The sequence below is a fragment of the Anguilla rostrata genome, chromosome 1 (assembly GCF_018555375.3).
Source record: "Anguilla rostrata isolate EN2019 chromosome 1, ASM1855537v3, whole genome shotgun sequence".
NCBI lineage: Eukaryota > Metazoa > Chordata > Actinopteri > Anguilliformes > Anguillidae > Anguilla > Anguilla rostrata.
This window is the reverse complement of record NC_057933.1, coordinates 82,477,236-82,496,667: the sequence shown is the minus strand read 5'-3', so window position 1 is coordinate 82,496,667 and position 19,432 is coordinate 82,477,236. Positions and strand designations below refer to the sequence as shown.

At 38.6% G+C, this 19,432-nt stretch overlaps 1 protein-coding gene across 1 annotated transcript in view; it reads right to left on the bottom strand.

Annotated features, from left to right (window-relative positions):
- Nucleotides 1-9,095: 9,095 nt before the first annotated feature.
- The window catches only part of LOC135248387 (B-cell receptor CD22-like), a 96,275-nt gene continuing 85,938 nt past the window's right edge, over nt 9,096-19,432 (bottom strand). Inside the window, exons 3-9 of the mRNA XM_064323004.1 lie at nt 16,187-16,441; nt 14,461-14,730; nt 13,592-13,861; nt 13,180-13,261; nt 12,559-12,598; nt 11,309-11,541; nt 9,096-10,084 (exon numbers count right to left, since the gene is read on the bottom strand). Coding sequence (XP_064179074.1) covers nt 10,018-10,084; nt 11,309-11,541; nt 12,559-12,598; nt 13,180-13,261; nt 13,592-13,861; nt 14,461-14,730; nt 16,187-16,441 — 1,217 coding nt within the window. The 3' untranslated portion in view covers nt 9,096-10,017. The remainder of the gene's footprint in view (nt 10,085-11,308; nt 11,542-12,558; nt 12,599-13,179; nt 13,262-13,591; nt 13,862-14,460; nt 14,731-16,186; nt 16,442-19,432) is intronic.

Here is a 19,432-nt window from a genome sequence, read left to right as displayed (position 1 = left end):
ATCCATCAATCCATCCATTATCTATACCCGCTTATCCTGAGCTGGAGCTGGAGCCTATCCACGCATGCATTGGGCGAGAGGCAGGAATACACTCTGGACAGGCTGCTAATCTATCGCAGGGAACACACACCATTCACTCACACATTCATACCTATGGGCAATTTAGAGTCTCCAATTGGCCTATTTGCATGTTTTTGGACCGTGGGAGGCAACCGGAGTACCCGGAGGTACATGCAAACTCCAGACAGAAAGGCCCCAAACAGAGATTCGAACCCAGTGCCTTCTTGCTGTGAGGCGACAGTGCTACCCACTGCACCACCATGCCACCCCTATTCCAATACATGTACAGTAGAGGTTAAAATAAAAGTGACTGTAAAAGGTGTGATAGGCATCAGGCACAGGTAAACACCCATACATTCAGGAGCCCTATACAAAATCCATTACCTAAACCATTATTTAATTCAGTTTAGTAAAAGATCTTCCAAGAAATTCATCTGAAATGTACATACAGGACTCATCGATTTTAATAATTGCCCCATCTACAGGTAGATTGAATGTATTGCATCCATCTATCCCTTCGAGGTAAATTTTACTGCCACAAACAGCATGCTTTATCATTGCTACCATATGTAGCGCAGTCGTGTTTAAGTTTCATGCATGACATGAAGCTGAAACATCAACAAAACGCTGCTGTAGCTTAGTCTATAACCCGCTTATTAACATAAAGATTGCACACACTGTACTTTCACAGAAGATGAAAGGAGTGGACAGGCGCAGTTTTCGTATCTTTGTGTATGGCAGCAGTGCAGTATGGTGGTTTGGGGGTCCAGAGTGTGACTCTGACCACAGACAGTTAAAGCGCTGCTCACTTCCTGCAGCCTGTACTGTTCTTTATTTTATTCCACATCTCAGTTCAGTGTCCGGTGGTGCAGCGCTGTTTCTGCGGTTGATGTTCATGTGACCTTTTTGGACTTTGGCTTTGCTTTGACTGTTATCCGTTCCTTCATGCACATAATTATTTACATTTCAATGCTGATATTTCATAAAGATGACTTTTACTACATACGACCTGTTGTATAGTGTTATTATAGTATCTTTCACAGAGATGAACTTGATCCCCACATGTGAACTAAATGGAATGCAGGCAAAACATGATGGCCATATGAAGAAAATAATGATAATATTTTTCAGAACAGAGGTTTGAGGTTCACGGTGCTCAAATAATCCATAATACATTGATACACATAATAAAACAATGTATGTAAAGAAAATAAATAAAAATCTGCATTCTTTCAAATATCTAAAACCAGACAGAAACTTAAATTTGGGCTCAATACAACAAGGCAATGTAAAATTAAGTACTAAAACACTGTTTTAAAAAAGTCTAGGACCTGACCTTTGAAAGTGACTTGAGTTTGGAGATTATAATCTGCACAGACTAAAATAAAATATAAGACTGTAATATCTTCAGACAGGGGTGAGGAGGACTATGCAAAGGACACACACACACACACACACACATATTTAAGTATAAAATTCAGTTTCACTAAAGTTTAAATGATGGCAAAATGTATAATATTCCTCAGGAATAGAGCACACCAGTAAATGCAGTTCATTTACAGTTCTGCCCATGTCATGAAGCCAAAGAAATCTACACATCTCTGTTGCAGAGCTGAGCATAAACAGGAACTTAAGATCAATCATTTGTTCTACATTTCATAGCAGATGTGTGGTAAAAACAAATGTAAAAAAGATTCTGCTCAGCCTAGAATCTCTGAACCAAATTCAAATTCAAAATAACTTTATCTGTTAGGAACTTAATTTGTGTAAAGTGTCAGTGCATACACAACACATAACCGGACAAACGACAAACACAGATTAGACAACATACAAGTGTAGCTTAAAACAGTTTAAGATGTCCGCCAGTAGGGCATCTAAACAACGTATGTGATCTTGTATGTAAGATTTAGATTCCCATTTCCTGTAACATATGTCTTTAATTTTTTGCTTTCCCAGTCTAATGAGTTAAACAGGTTATATCAAATCATAGTTATTCTAAATAGATTTTAGCATCTGATAGATATTGTAACCTCTGTAAACTGGCATTTATAAGCAGAACTGAAATAACTAAATTGTTATCCTGAGGCAGAGAGAAGGGCTTATGAAAAAGCTGTTGAGGTTGCTTGGAGCATGGCTGCATTGGCCTGAACATATATATAAAAAAACATAACATATATGATTGCCTTTTGTTTTTTAAGCCAAAACCAAAATTCCACAAAAAACTCACTGATATTCAGTGTTTAACAGAAAACATGGAAAGTAATAAAAGAAAGAGTTACTTTCAGTATGCAATGATATATATATATATATATATATATATATTTATTTATTTACTTACTTATTTATTTATTTATTTTTTTTACATAATTTTAAGAAAGATAATTTACTGTTTTAACAAATGCTGTGCATGTTTTCCCCACTGGTCACATAGCCACTGTTCAGCAGTGAGAGAGACTGATCTCCATTATGATCACTAGATTAGCACAGAATAAAGCACTCGCTGTAATCCGTAGATCAGAGAACAACAACACTGTACTTAAATTTCTCCACTGTTTAAAAAAAATGAAATAAATATAAGATTTTTTTTTTCTTCTCTCAACTTCTATCAAGGCACTCTATTGAATCATATACATTATTTTACAACTCAATGAAAAAATGTGTTAACAGCCATTAAGAATAAAACAGGGCTAAATCGTGCACTTACGCTGGTAGAGGAGGTGTGATCTTAACGGTTTTCAAACTGTCTGAAACGGCCCTGCTGACAGGCTCATATTTCTGAACATGGCAGACTGACTGTGATGAATGCAAAGCTTTAAGAATAATTGTTTCTATTTGTAAACATTATTACATTTTTATTTAACCAGAAGATTATTGTTGAATTTGAAAATCTCTTTTTCAAAAGTGTCCTGGCCAAGACAGGCAGTAGCTCATGCAGTTTAACATGTTTGCAGAATGACAATATAAAATCAAATTATAGACAACAAAGATTATTTTCCAAGAACACTGTGTAACTTGACCTATTGGTACACAATAATGAATATAAAAACATTAAAGAGCTACACAAGCATCACAGCTGTGTAAAATATGTTAACGGTAGTTTAAAAGCCAGAAAAAAGAGGGAAGCATGTTCCAATGCGAATGACAATATTTTGCTGCTGTAGCCCAGCATATAACCCCCAGATCAACATAAAGATTGCACTTACTTTCACAGAAGATAAAAGGAGCGGACAGGTGTAGTTATCTTTGTGAAAGTATCACGGCCCTGGTGCCTCAAAGCGGGTACTGTGAGGTGCCCCTGCTTGGCTCTTTTGTGCAGAGCGGGCGCGGCTGTGGGTGAAGCTGCCTAATTTCAGGCGAGAACCACCCTGACCACAGGGAGTTAAAGCACTGCTCACTTCCTGCAGCCTGTTCTATTCTTTATTTTATTTCACACCTCAGTTCAGTGTCCGGTGGTGCAGCGCTGTTTCTGTGGTTGATGTTCATGTGACCTTTTAGAACTTTGGTTTTGCTTTGCCTGTTATACGGTCCTTCATACACATAATTAGTTGCATTTCAATGCTTATACTTCATAAAGATGATTTTTACTACATACAGCCGATTGGATTATTGTATCTTTCACATTTCACAGAGATGAAATACATGCCCACACGTGAATAAAATGGAATTCATGTGATTATTATTTTATTTATTTATTTTTCTTTTTTATTTCCTTTTTTTTGGTGGGGGGCCGGGGGGGGGGGTTTGCAGGCAAAACATGATGGCCATACAAAGAAAACAATGATAATCTTTATCGAAACAGAGGTTCAAGGTTCACATTGCTTTACAATGCTCAAATAAACCATAATACAGTAATACACATGATAAAGCAATGTATGTAAAAAAAAAACATAAAAAGATGCATTATTTTTAATTGCTAAACAGACTGAAACAGTAAATTTGGGGTCAATACAGCAAGGCAATGTAAAATGTGAAACTAAAACACTGTTGTAAAAGATTTTGGACCTTGCTTTTAAAAGTGACATGAGTTTGGAGATTATAATCTCCATTCATTTGCATTATAATCTTCCCATTCAATGTGAGAGAATACATGCGCATGTACATGAGTTATGAGCGTGTGTGTAACAGAGTTATATAAACGTGTAACAGTGTCACAGGAGCATGTATACAACAGGGTTACATGAACATGCATGTTGCAGCAGGGTTACAGTACTTTGGGAAAAATCCTCCACCAACAGCTCTTTATAAAATGGAGAATCTAACAGAAACAGACAGCAGTTCTGTAAAGTTAAAGACAAAAAGAGACTCTTTCACCCTGATCTCCATCATTTCTCATTCTCTGCAGATTCTCTCCTCTGTGTGTTTTAATCCCACACTGAGGCCTCGTCAGCTCTCTGAAGCGCAGAGTTTGTGTCGCTGGCTGCGTTTGTCACTCTCTGAAGGCTGTGAGACACAGGAAGAGACTCAGTCACACATAAGTGCGCCTCCAGTTGCACTGTTAAAAGGGAACCAGAGTGGCCACACAGTGCTGTAAATAAACAGACATAGCATTTCAAATAAGTGCATGCATAAAGGTAGGAATGTCAATGCAACACTTAGAAAATCACTTTAATCACAGATAGATATATGTTAGGTGTGTAGACCAGGAAAATAACTAGATACGGGCATGCATACGCTTATTCCCCAAAATATATAAACTACAATCAAAATGGTTGAGATGTACTGTAGGTGATATAAACCAAAAATAAGCAAATAGCGTGCATTGTATATGAAATACAAACATGAAAATATACAGTGTGTCAAATACAAGCAAGTGTGCACAGAGTCACTGAGATGTGTTCCCATTGGGAAGGGATGAACAAGTAACCAGAGACCTCTGACATAAGTTTGAATGAGTGCCTGTTGCATCAGTTGAAGCTTTGGTTCGTCCATTTTAGTGTGATCTTAAATTTTAAAAGTATGCTTTACTGTTCCATACTGGAACTGAGTTTACTTGGTCTGGAAATGAAAAGAGCCTCTTACTGGTTCAGGGGGTTCAGGCAGGTGCCTATAGTCTTTCCTGAACTCCACCCCAACCGAAACTGACCTTCATCCCTATTCCTAGAGTATCTCAGAGTAAGAGAGCTGATCTCAGATCATGTTTCCTCTCTTGATATCCAAGCTTTATCCATAATGGCCTAAAGGCAAAACTGATCCTAGATCAGACCGATTCTCTGAGATGGTTTATGAACCATAGAGTTGTGCTTGGAGGTTCTGGGCAAGTGAGTCATACTTTCTAATCTGGATGATGGCTGCTGTGGTCCAGGCCATACATTGTAGTGAGTGATACTATGACTCAGATACTATGACTCCAGGGGTGAGAAAGTAAAGCCCTGCCATGTTTCTTCTGCCCATGAACTCATCCAGCTGATTTCACTAATCAGTTCTTCCTCCTGGCTGAAGAATTGTGCTGATGAGCAAATCCAGGTGATTGGAACAGAATCCTGGGGACAACTTTTACTTTCTGAACCTGGATTTTCCACCTCTGCTCTGATTACCACAATATGATCAAATATGCAAGCGATCTGTAACAAATAACCCTTCTTCAAAACGATAGAGGTGTTGACATCGGTAGACCTGACATCGGTAGATAACAGTAACCACCAATAAATGTGAGATTCATGAGCACAGAAAGTCTTGCTTAGTAGCAAGCTTTGCTGCACAGTAGCATTAAGCCAATCAAGAGCGAGTATCTGAGGTATACTGTCAGCTGAAAACTGTTATGTTTTGCTTGCAGTGAAAACAAACTGCTTTCATTAAAATATGTGGCACCAGAACATTCTGGTTCTGAGACAGCTCTGATCATTTAGTAAAGATATTTAAAGATATAGATAGATAAAGATATCCCGCCACAGATATTTAAATCATGCCTCTGTCTCAGTCTTAAAGCTGAGTGTGAAGAGAAACTTCTTATAAGTTCACTCTTTTTCCCCCTCTCTCTTCAGATGAGAAACGTTGCACTACTCTAAGCTAATGTACTGTTGAACATTATTTTATGGAAATGATATACACTCCTTTCTCCTTTCTAAAGCAATTTAAATGTATTCACTTTTACTTCTGATTGAGTTAATGGAGAGAGTTAATTGGAGCCAAATCTCTAATGAGTTATTGTAAATATGTAAATGGTGCCCCCTAGTGGCTACCTGAATAATGATGTTGGGCTGCGTTGCCAATAATTAGAGCAGGTGTGCATTTGAACTGAGAAGACGCTGCGGACATACAGTGTTCTACGGCTATACAAGGCTTCGCATTGCTCTACCTACACACTGTCTTTGAATTTAATGCATTGAAAGAAATACTGGCCTAAATAATTTGATTGTGTTTTACTTTTGATTTAGGCTATTTTCGATTTGAGGAACAACATTATTTGCCTTTGATACGTTTCTTTATTTTGATGCATGCATCGTAGCCTTTTGTTTGAGTGTTCATTGAAGGCCATTGCACTACACACCGCATGCACACTCATACATACAAACAAACAACCTGCTTTGCGGAAATTCCGAAATCAACTATCAAGACCATAGCAAACGTGAGTACAAGGCAAAAAAGGGGTTTTGTGAAGTGAAGCACGTAGAGCTGTCCCAAAGGCGTCTTTCATGGCTTAAATTGAATTTGCAAAACAGAAAGCCATTACAAAGGGAGACTAATAAACAGAAACACATGCTGATAAATACTGTATATGTAGACTGAAACATCAGAACTACATTTTGGAAAAATCCCAAACAATTTACCTGGCACAGAGAGGTCGATTACCAACAAGGATTTGAAGAGCATGGCTGCATCAGATTGAAAATACTCATCAGAATACACATATACAGGTCTTGATTATTATTTACACTGTAAAAATGAATGGCAGAAACAAAGATTGTCAGAGTATTCGATTTATTAGCATAAATACCAGACTAACAAATACTACACAAGCTCACACAGTGAGTTAATGTGCTGCTAATGTCCCTAAATGCTCAGGCTTTAATGAAGAGCTCACACAGTCCAGACAGCAGAGACTCAAACAGGCTGTGACTTGATGAATGTTATTTGTATGGAAGAAATAGCGATCATTTATACATTTTATTTTTGTATTTGATTCCAGTTTAATCTTCATTCACTACAAAATGCTGTAACACAATATAGACTAAATTAAGTAATATGATAATACATTTACCGGGAGAGAGTTCTGATCTGGCCTCAGTGGTTTACTAATGAGCCATTAGTATAAAACAGCCTTACTGATAGAGCAGTGTGCTGAATATGACCGTGAAGAAAATTCTTCACGCTAAATATAAAAGTAGAATGTGATTGACTGGCTGGTGCAGATCTGACTCACTTCCCCTTTTTCAAGTCTTGCACATTTTAAAAGTTAACTGATAAAAATGGCAGAACAACGCAGTCATTAGCTTTGCGTCTGGTCAGGACTAACAGTACATTTTAAAGGCTGGTAACTCCATTCTCTTATTGAGATTCAGATTCCAAATGAATGTCGGGAATAGCTCAGGAGTAGACATGTTGGCATCGAGGTTGCCGTTCAAACCCGCCTGCTGTCAAGGTCCTTGAGCAGGCACCTAACCCCTAACTGCTTCATGAGGGTCATTTAAACGCTTTGGATAAAAGCGCTATATAAATGCAGTCCATTTATATCAATGACAACAGCTGCTCTTAATCCCAATCAATTGCATTTATGTTTATTTTGGATATTATAAAATAAACATAACAATTCTGCTTACAGGCATAATTCTTGATCCATTTTGACATATGCAATAATGAAGTCAAACTTTGCATTTGTAAATATTCCTGAATCCACACGCTCTATAAGACAGACACACTTCAATGCACACACATGCACACGCATGTAAACGCATGCAAGCAACATGGCGTAAGGCCGTGGGTGAGTGCTTCGTCGTTGCCGTGTTTCTGTAGCATGAGCAAATACTCGGAAACAGCCAGCCAGCACAGGGATTCTGCCTTTGACTTGCTTATTCCTTGGAAATGTGCGGACGGGCTATCACTACTATAACTTACAATACAGCACTGCTTACCGATCACTCTTAAAACTCTCTGGAAAGCTGGTTACCTTCCCTCCAACAAAAATACCTGAACAACACTCCCCCGTCTCTGTGCCTTTTTCTGTGCCTCCCACCCCCCCAATTTGCACCGCTCCCTCTCTCTACACTTACAGAGGCCTTCCCAGTCCACAAACCATTTAAATGGGTACAGCAGTTCAATCACACATCTCACATAAGCACATGTATGAATTCACTTGAGACCTTTATTCTATTCACTGATGTGCAATTAATACAGACATTGTTTGTTTTTTTTTTAAATGTTTTTTAAATTTCAGCATTTCTGTCTGTTCCCAGATGAATTTTGTCTTTATTTCAGATCTTGTAAAACAATAACAAATAAAAATATGCATCCAGCTGCATGTGCATGACTGAATTAAAACATCTGTGACTGCATTGGCAATGTGAACTAAAGCTACAAGCAGGAAGCTATCTGCTAATGCACACATTGTTGCTAAGGTCTGAGGCTTGTCCTATTCCAATACATGTACAGTATAAACAGTCTGTAAAAGCATAAGAGCTTAATATTAATGAGTCTGCAAAAGGTGTGATAGGCATCAGGCACAGGCAAACACTCTTAGGTTCAGGAGCCACATACAAAAAACCATTACCTAAACTAGATTACTTAATTCAGCTTCGCAAAAGATCTTGGGGGAAATCGATCTGAAACGCTTATAGAGGACTCATGTATTGCAGTAATAGTGCCATCTACAGGCAGAAAAGGTGCACTGCATTCAACTCTCCTCCTGAGGTTAATTTCACTGCCACAAACAGAATGTTTAATCTAATTTTTTTTTTTTTTTACAGTATAAAAATTTTCTATGTATTTCATTTAACTCAATGTGGTGCAGGTCTCGCCCCGTACTAAAACATAAATGACAGTATTGATGACATCATTTGCAAAATTTTTCCACTGGGTTCCTTACCCATCCTGTGTCGGCTATATAAATATATATATATAATATATATATATATATATATATATATATATATTAGCCTTGTTTTCATTTGGAAATCCAGCAGGCCCTGTGGGATGTTTTTTTAAAGTACCTGTTTAGTGCCTTACCTGCACATGTTCTATTCCATCAGTAGAACCCAGGGGGTAACACCTACAGTACACGGTTTACTTACAAAATTCTTCAAGCATAGGTTTATTTTGTTTGTTTCATTGAATGATTGTTTAAACAAATTCAAGGTATGCTCTGAATTCTAACGTTTAGCAATACAAAAAATAAACACTAAGAATGTGAAAAACAAATTCACCTCATGTGAATTTATACTCTAGATGGGATCAGTTCAGTAATAAGCATAATATAATCACAAAATGTGCACAGGAATGTCATAATAATGTAAATGTTATACAAGTATTAATAAAAAATTTTAAAAAATTGAATTATATATAAAGCTCAATTCTCTAGTATATTTGGCCGAAGAATACATTCAGCAATGATAATGGTTTTCAGTCACCAACATCTTGATAATACTTTGTGTACAATATGAAGACATAAGCTGTTATGCATGTAAATGTTGATAGAATGCCAAAGGAATGATCCATTCTGAGTACATCTTTGCAGACCCAATAACCACAGTCATCCTGGTCATGTGACAAAGGCACAGTCATGTGACCTGAGTTCATGAGGAGAGTTTATGTTCACTAGTTTTAATAAATACTCTTAAACGTATTATCCACTGAAGGAAATGTTTGGTTCATACCGCTTGAGGATTACTTTGCAGACAATTTGCTGTATAAAGTTCAAGGAAAAACACAGGAAATGCTCACACATTAAAAGAAATGTCCAAATTTACATTGAATAACCAGCATTGGTCCACAGTTTATGAAGCAAGATATCTTCCTGGTTTATTTTCACATGTCCAGTTTTCGAAGTGTGCTGTAGAGAACACAGTCTTCCTTTACGGATGGGGCTGGTGACCTGCATGGAGAAAACAGCGCATTTAGACTCTATTAAAGTCACAGACATTCTCATTCTCATTTCAGTCAATCCTGCCTGAGCCTTTATCACATTTAGACACACCTTGCAACATGAAGCACAAGCAGAAGCTTTAGCCACAGAACAGTTATCTGGAATTTTGGAAAACATTACATCACTGTGATGTCATAGGCTGAGGTCACAAGGCAGGGAGATGAAAAGAGAAGAAAGTTGACAAGCAGAACAAACCAAATGATGAATCTAGATCAGCGGAACATCCAGTCCTTGTGTTACCACGTTGTTCTTTTGACCAGGCAGAGAAGTTCTTAGCAAAGCGAGAGATTGCAACATTTTAAAATACTTGAACTCGGCTTTGGGGCTGCAACAAACACACAACCAAAATATAGAAATAGTGTGCATCAAGGCAACACCCGGTCCTACGATCACATAAATGTATAAACTGTTACAGATGTACTGAGAAGTACTGGAATCTCAGAAATGCTCATTTGTATTTTGTTTCCAGGGTTTGGTTTGTACATGCTTACATGACCAAGTGTTATGGATGCACGTTTTTTTGGCTATCATTAATTTCTAATATTGTACACGCTGACATAAATGTCACACATCTACTATGGTTAGAATCTAAATACTTCTTTTTATTTTTTTCCCAATATAAATCACAGCACACCCATCTCAGCTCTCCCCAGTGATTCACTCTGGTCTATCCAGTGAGACACTCTGGTCTATCCAGTGGGATGCTCTGGTCCATCCAGTGAGACACTCTGGTCTATCCAGTGAGACACTCTGGTCCATCCAGTGAGACACTCTGGTCTATCCAGTGAGACACTCTGGTCCATCCAGTGAGACACTCTGGTCTATCCAGTGAGACACTCTGGTCTATCCAGTGAGACACTCTGGTCTATCCAGTGAGACACTCTGGTCTATCCAGTGAGACACTCTGGTCTATCCAGTGAGACACTCTGGTCTATCCAGTGAGACACTCTGGTCTATCCAGTGAGACACTCTGGTCTGTCCAGTGAGACACTCTGGTCTATCCAGTGAGACACTCTGGTCTATCCAGTGAGGGTCGTTCTCCTGCTGACTCCATAGAGGCCTCGTCTGGCTCCAGTCAGAGAGAGCAGTCTATGATAAAAGCTGCTGGAGAGAGATAATAGACCTGACACAGCGACAGTCAGCACAGGTAGTATAAAGGTGGGATATTCTCACCTGGGGGCAGCACTGGAGGGGCGGAACTGGATGCTGGCGTACTGAACACCCTCCTCACACTGGGGGAGTGGCTTTTGAACAGTGGAGTACAGAACCTGCTCCTGGTTGCGGGTGTTAGCGGGCTGAACAGAGGAGTAGAGGGGAACTTCACCGTCGTCTCTGTCTGTACCCTGTGTTGCAGTGTGACTCATTGCCATCCCTGAGACGTTGCCATAAATGGGACTTTTATTCCCCTGCAGGGTAAAGAAAAGAGGCAAGAGAAGGATGGGAAAGTTCCAGAGAAATTACCTGTTCATTTCAGTGAGCTCCTCAGAGCTGGAGTGAGCTACTCGCCCCCATTAACGACAAAACATGCATTTAACCTGATATAAAAAAATCAGCTAACGAATCAATGTTTTATTTTCAAATACATGCCATCAGTAGTTCAATATCGACTGAACCAGACATACAAACGTAATACACTTAATACGATTTCTTGTCTCTAACATGACCTGTTTTACAGTGGGTTTTCATAAAATCTTGGAAAGATTGCATATTGAAGTACTTCTTTCATTCAAAAGCATATGTTTGCAATAACCAATAGCAATAAACCACCATCACAACAATAATCTGTGTGTATTTATTCATTGGAAACAGGTGAATACAACACATACAGTAAAAGTCACTCTCCCTGGCTCTCTATGTAATGCACAGATAATTACATGCACATAAGCAGTATTGTACTGTGTAACGTTACTGTCACATACTGCAACCCCTTTAGAGAAAATGAAACTGGCCTTAACAGGGGAATACACATAATTAACTCCTGAAATATTTCCATTAAGCATGTCAGCACACATAGAAGATCATAACCTCATACTGTAAATCTGTACATAATCTAATAAACCTTCAAGGTCACATGGCACACACTGCTATGCTTTCTACTTATTTGTAAGAAAGGTTTATTTATTTATTTATTTAGGATCCCCATTTGCAATACACAAGTGCTATATAAATAAATAAATCATGTCTCATGATTACTGTTATAAAGCATTATGAGTATTAATCAATCTTCATAACTCTAATTATACTGTATTATGAGCAGATTGTAATGCATTATAAGTATATAATGCATTATAGACAGGCATCATAGACAGTGTTAACCAAATTTCTGTTTTTGCTTGAAGAATGCATTATGCATTATCATAATTATATTACATTCGTAGATAAATACATGTATGCATTTATGTAGACTGATTTCATTAACTCACCTGCCTGTCCCCTTCTGTCTCATTTGTTGATTGTCTCCTCCTGATTATTCAGAGAAGAAAGAAAAATAAAAAGTAAATCTACCTTCAGACAAATCTTTAAACAGCCCCCTCTTGTATAAACAGCATTTTGCTTTTGTTTGAATGATGTGTATTGCTGAGGTAATAGTGCCCATGTATGTGTATATTTATTATTATTCAGATGTCATTTGGTTACAGGAAATGAGCCTGAGTTACAAGAGGTTTCTTCCTGCCCAGTAAATGTAGTTCTGCTTTATTCAAACCAACACTGGAGCTCATGGGCAAATTGATGCACTTGACAAGACTTTGTTATGTTCTGTTACCTCATCATACAGGTTTGATAAACTAATTGGGACACTAAAACGCATCAGTCAGAGTTTATAAAATTGACATCTCAATAAAACAAGATGTCTAATAATGCAGCGGTCTAAGCACTAATCAGACATTAGAGGGGGGATATGGCATCAGCATGATGTAATGTAGCTAATGCTTGACAAAAACATTCCACAAAAATGTGCACTCGTTTTAAACTATGAGTCTAAATCAGACATACAGTAATTCACTCTGGAGTGACTACAAACCGACTCATTTACAACCACGTACCTCAGGCACACAACACCCAGAAACACAAGAGCCAAAATGGCAGCCACTCCCACAGCTGCAGCCGCGATCAGTGACTGACCACCTAAGCAAAGTCAGAGAGATGGACCCATGTCAGTTATGATATAGCAGTGTTCATTTCACAACATGCCTCAACAAGGTCCTTAAGGCGAAAGTTTATAAATGTTTAAATACACCCCTTATATGCCTACCTTTACTAGAAATTTCTGTACATTTGAATTTTACTGAATTCAATGCTGGCATCATGATACTTTTAGTTACACTGCTCATCATCATTATCTACCATGATCCGGTTCAGATTGTAGCACCAGTATCATGATCAGCATTGCTTTGTAGCCTCTGGATCATAATCAGCATCACATAAAATACTGTATCAAATATGTTCTGGTCCTACCTTGCACTGTGACCAGTAGAGCAGAAGCATTCTGAGCTCCAAGTCTGTTCTGTGCCTCACAGTAGTACTGTCCTCTGTTCCAGGATCCAAAGTTAGAAAAGTTCAAACTCTGTCCAGATCCTGCCTGCCAGAATCCAGTGTCATTCTTCTTAACCCAGGTGTAGATCTGCGCAGGTGGGCTGGCATCACTGCTGCAGGTCAGAGTCACTGAACTGCCCTCCACTATTTCACCAGAGGGGCTCACTGATACTGAGGTGTTCTTGGGAGCATCTAAAATCAATGGAGAAATGTGTTAAATTCCACATAATTTCTCGATCTCTGTGATTTGTCTCAAATAGATTCTGAACCATTTATTGCAAAGGAAAGTTTATAATGAAGCTGAAATATCACACTGCAAATGCTTTCTTTGTTTGGAAATGAGTAGAATATACTTCATCGTTTTATGGGGGTTGGTAAATGGCCTTGAGACACAGGTTAGAAAAGCTTTCAATAATGACAGCAGTATTTAGATAAGAAATTTTATTTAGCATTATTTAGAAAGGTTAAAAATAGAAAAAGAAACACTCTTAATATACCAAGCAAACAGGTTTGTGTAACTATTACTTGGTATAAAACATCTACAGTACATATGGTATGTTTGTTTGCCCTGTGCAAACTGAGAATGACTACTCGTTAAAATTATGACGTGTCCGTATCATCTGGCTTACTCATCATGTTAAATTAATTATATCTTTATTAGATTTTCCCTCCACTGGCCAGTGTGACTGCTTTACTCAGTGTCTCACTGCTGTGAAGTTACCCAAAGACACTCAGGAGATACTGACTCTCTGCTCTGTGTGTCTGAAGCTGAGATGCACTGATATACTCACACTGCACATCAAGACGTTTAGGAGGAGATCTTTCTGCCCGAATCCCATTCTCTGCCTCACAGTAGTATTCTCCTGCATCCTGCAGTGTGATGTTTTTAATAATGTAACTCCGTTCTGTTCCTCTCCTCGAGAATTCAGATCCAGTCTTCTTTAACCAGGTATATTTGTGCACTGGTGGGTTGGCATCACTGCTGCAGGTCAGAGTCACTGAACTGCCCTCCACTATTTCACCAGAAGGGCTCACTGATACTGAGGTGTTCTTGGGAGCATCTAAAATCATTAGAAAAAATAGTTAAATTCCATATAATTTCTCACTCACTGTGTTGCGTCTCAAAACACTAGCAGAGATATTTATTTCAGAGTAATGTTTATAATGGAGCTGAAATATCACAATGTGATGTGGAGGGGTGGTGTGGTTAGGGCGCCATCTGCAGGCAGAGTGGGAGCAGTATAGCTGGCTAACACCCACGCCTGTTTGCAATTACAATTGATTGCTAATTGTGTATATGCTCTGCCTGCAGTGAGACCGGGGTGCTGGAATGAGAGACGCACGTAGGAGCGGCATGCCATCTAATCCCCGTCCTTATCGTGTGTGTTTTGTTTTGTTTTTGTTTCCGTGTTTTTGGTATGGAGCGCACAATAAAGCCTTGGTGCCTCTAACAACGACGGATTGTGTGGTTTGTGGGGAAAAGGACTGCAGAACCTGTTACAGTAAATATCCCAGTATATCATGCTTTGTTACAAAATGAACTGGATATACTGTAGCTTTTTATGGTAGTTGGAAAATGACACAGCAGAATCAAGTTTTCAAAAGTGACAGCAGTATTTAGATATGTCGTTTTAGCATGTTCATTAATAATGATAACTTAATTTTTTAAAAGTTGAACAGCTGCATGTGGTACCTATTTTGCCCTTTGCAAACTCAAAATGACTACACGTTTTACCTAAGACATGTCAGTATGACCAGGCTCATCACTGTATGATAATGTAATTATAACTGATTTCTCCTCCACTGGTCAGTGTGACTGCTTTACTCAGTGTCTTACTGCTGTGAAGTTACCCAAAGACACTCAGGAGATACTGACTCTCTGCTCTGTGTGAATGACGCTGAGATGCACTGATATACTCACACTGCACATCAAGACGTTTAGGAGGAGAGATGTCTATCCCAATCACATTCTCTGCCAAACAGTAGTATTCTCCTGCATCCTGCAGTGTGATGTTTTTAATGGTGTAACTGTCCACTAGTCCTCCTGTCTCTGAAGATACAGCTCTATTATTCTTAAACCAGGTGTATCTCTGCACTGGTGGGTTGGCATCGCTGCTGCAGGTCAGAGTCACTGAACTGCCCTCCACTATTTCACCAGAGGGGATCACTGATACTGAGACGATCTTTGGAGGATCTGAAAGAGAAAATAACAGGTCCTACAGTTTTATATCGATGTCACACTTACCTCAGTTCAAGTATGTTTCCAAATGTCATTTTGTTTGACTGCTATTATTGCAATGCCATCTTTCTTTCAATTTTTAGAATTAACTTAATCCGATATCGTTTCTAAACATTATAACTTCCATTTCCTAATCATTATCTGCAGGTTGCTCTTCTGCCCTGTTCTCATGTCTTTTAAAGGTACATTAAAGTACAACTGCATCACCGCTTTTTCAAAATGAGTAACAAATGAGACTCAGTAAAGTTAAATGTATGAGTTTGTCTTCAAATACTCACAGAGAGTCACTGCTGGGGAGAGGAGATTCTCATGGCCTCTTACTGCACAGGAGTAGCTGCCTGCATCTCCACTGCTGGCTATGAACTGAAGGTACTTATGATTTTGATTTTTCTGGGCGTTGTTTTGTAGAGATTGTCCATTCTTGTACCAGATGAATGTTTGGCTGCCAGTCAGGCGAGTGCAGGTGATTTTACAGGTTAGTGTCACCCGCTCTCCCTCACTCACTGTGGTAAATGTTATTTCAACCTTTGCACCTGAGTGAGAAGAAGAAATACAATAACACAATATACTGAGATATTCAACAAAATTGTTGTAATACACATTCAATAGAGGTGATACATTGATATTATACATTCATAAAGACATCATCATAACAACAGTGACAAAGCATTAGCAATATGATCATGATTTTCACAATCAATTTACAATTTAAAAATAATATGCTTTGACCTTTGATCTCCCCGCTCATCATCGCTCAAGATCAACCATAAATTGTGCCTCACCATGGTGTGCAGTTTTTCTGTTGTGAATTAAAACAAATCCTTTCCTGTTTCCTGTTCTTAAACAGAGAATATTTTATTCCACTGGAGTAGGATTGACCATAAATACAGACATGCATTCAGTACCAGCCCGAGGGTTTTGGGGGCTCTAAGAGCAAACCTGTCGACCCGGGGTGGGGCAGCCCTTATCTGTTGCCCGGGGGGTTGGGGGGGGCGTGGTTGCTTTGTAAAATCCGTCTTACATTACGTTGTTATGAAATATTTGGTTGTTATTCCGTTTTAAATTACTAATGCTGGTTTTGCGATGGGGGATGAATACCGCATGGGGGCCCCCTGGTGGCCACGGGGGTCCTAAGCAGCCGCTTAGTTCGCTTATGCCTCGGGCCGGCCCTGCATGCATTATTTCCCAGTAAAACAGAAGGTGGGCAGACACTCACATTTCACATTGACTGCAGAGGAAGAGACTCCTCCTGTAGGGGTGTAAATCACTCCCCATTCCGTCTGGCTCAGCACACCTGAAAAACACATACACACACACACATACACACACACACGCACACGCACAAATACACACACACACACACACACACAAATTGAAAACACATATGTGTTGGCAACATGACAGATAAGGGATTCAATTAACAAAACTTTAAAACTACTGCACCTAACTTATATAGTACATCACTAATTGTACATGTGGAGCCCTTGATATGTTCTGGAGGCAGGGTGATATCTGTGGTTGGTTTTGTTAATATAATTTCAGACCTTCCAATAATATATATATACATATATATATATATATATATAGTTGTTTTTTCAGTGATATAAGCATTTGCAGGTTCAAACGAATTAACTGCATAATCTTTTGTCCCTCTGTTAGCTATTTTAATACTTACTGACATCAGTAGATGGCAGTAGCCGCCAATAAATGTGAGATTTGCAGGTACAGGAAGTCTTGCTTAGTAGTTAGCTTTGTTAAAAAGTAGCATTATGCCAAGCAAGTTAAGAGCGAGTGTCTGCATACACTGTCAGCTGAAAATTGTTGTGTTTTGCTAACAGTGAAAATGAACTGCTTTTATCAAAATATGTGGCACCAAAATACTTTTTCGCCATTCTAAGAATGCAACATGCACAGTCAACAGCTCCCATCATTTTGTAAAGCAACAGATATTTATATCATGCCTTTGTCTCAGTTTTAAAGCTGAGTGTGAAGAGGAACTTCTTATAAGTTCTTTCCTTTGCCCCTCTCTCTTCAGATGAGAAATGTTGCACTACTCTAAACTAATGTACTGTAGAATATAATTTTATAGAAATTATATACATTCCTTAAAGCAATTTAAATGTATTCGATTTTGGTGCTGATTGAGATAATGAAGAGAGACTAATAATTAGGAACACATGCAGATAAATGCTGTATATGTTGAAGACTGAAACATCAGAACTACATTTGGAAAAAAAAAACACAAACAATTTACCTGACACAGAGAGGACGATTACCAACAAGGTATTGAAGAGCATGGCTGCATCAGATTGATAATATTCATCCAAATACACATATACAGGTCTTGATTATTATTTACACTGTAAAAATGAATGGCAGAAACAAACACTGTCAGAGTATTCTATTTATTCACATAAATACTACACAAGACTAACAAATATTACACAAGACTAATAAATACTACACAAGCGCACACAGTGAGTTAAGGTGCTGCTAATGTCCATAAATGTTCAGGCTTTGATGAAGAGCTCACACAGATGCAAGACAGCAGAAACTCAGACAGCCTTTTACTTGATGAATGTTATTTGTATGGAAGAAACAGCGATAATATCTACCCAGAAAATACAATTTATTTTCATATTTGATTCCAGTTTTTTCTTCTTTCACTCCAAAATACTGTGAGATAATTTTGACTAAATGAAATAATATGATAATGCACTTACCAGGAGATAATTCTGGTCTAGCCTCAGTGCTTTGCTAATGTGCCATTAGTATTAAACAGCCTTACAGACAGAGCAGTGTGCCTGAATATGATCTGAAATAGAATGCATCACACTAAATATAAAAGTAGAATGTGTTACAGATCTGACTCACTTCCTGAAGTTGATACTCGTTTTAGATTTTATCGGATACAAGCGTTCGAATAAAATATACAGAGTCGTTCTCTTTGTGTCTGGACTGGACCAGTAGTGCCTTTTCAAAAAGACCTGGTAATTCTCATTTCTTTGCTCCCACTGTATTATTGAAATGCAGATGTCAATAATTATGTTCATTATTGCATATTACATTTGTAAAATAAACATTACTACTACGTTTACAAAAATGATTCCGAATTACAACACAAACTGTTACAAATATCTGAGGCTTTGCCTATTCCAATACATTCATCAATCCATCCATTATATATACCCGCTTATCCTGAGCTGGAGCTGGAGCCTATCCAAGCATGCATTGGGCGAGAGGCAGGAATACACTCTGGACAGGCTGCCAATCTATCGCAGGGAACACACACCATTCACTCATATATTCATACCTATGGGCAATTTAGAGTCTCCAATTGGCCTATTTGCATGTTTTTGGACCGTGGGGGGCAACCAGAGTACCCGGAGGTACATGCAAACTCCAGACAGAAAGGCCCCAACCCGAGATTCGAACCCAGTGCCTTCTTGCTGTGAGGCGACAGTGCTACCCACTGCACCACCGTGCCACCCCTATTCCAATACATGTACAGTAGAGGTTAATAT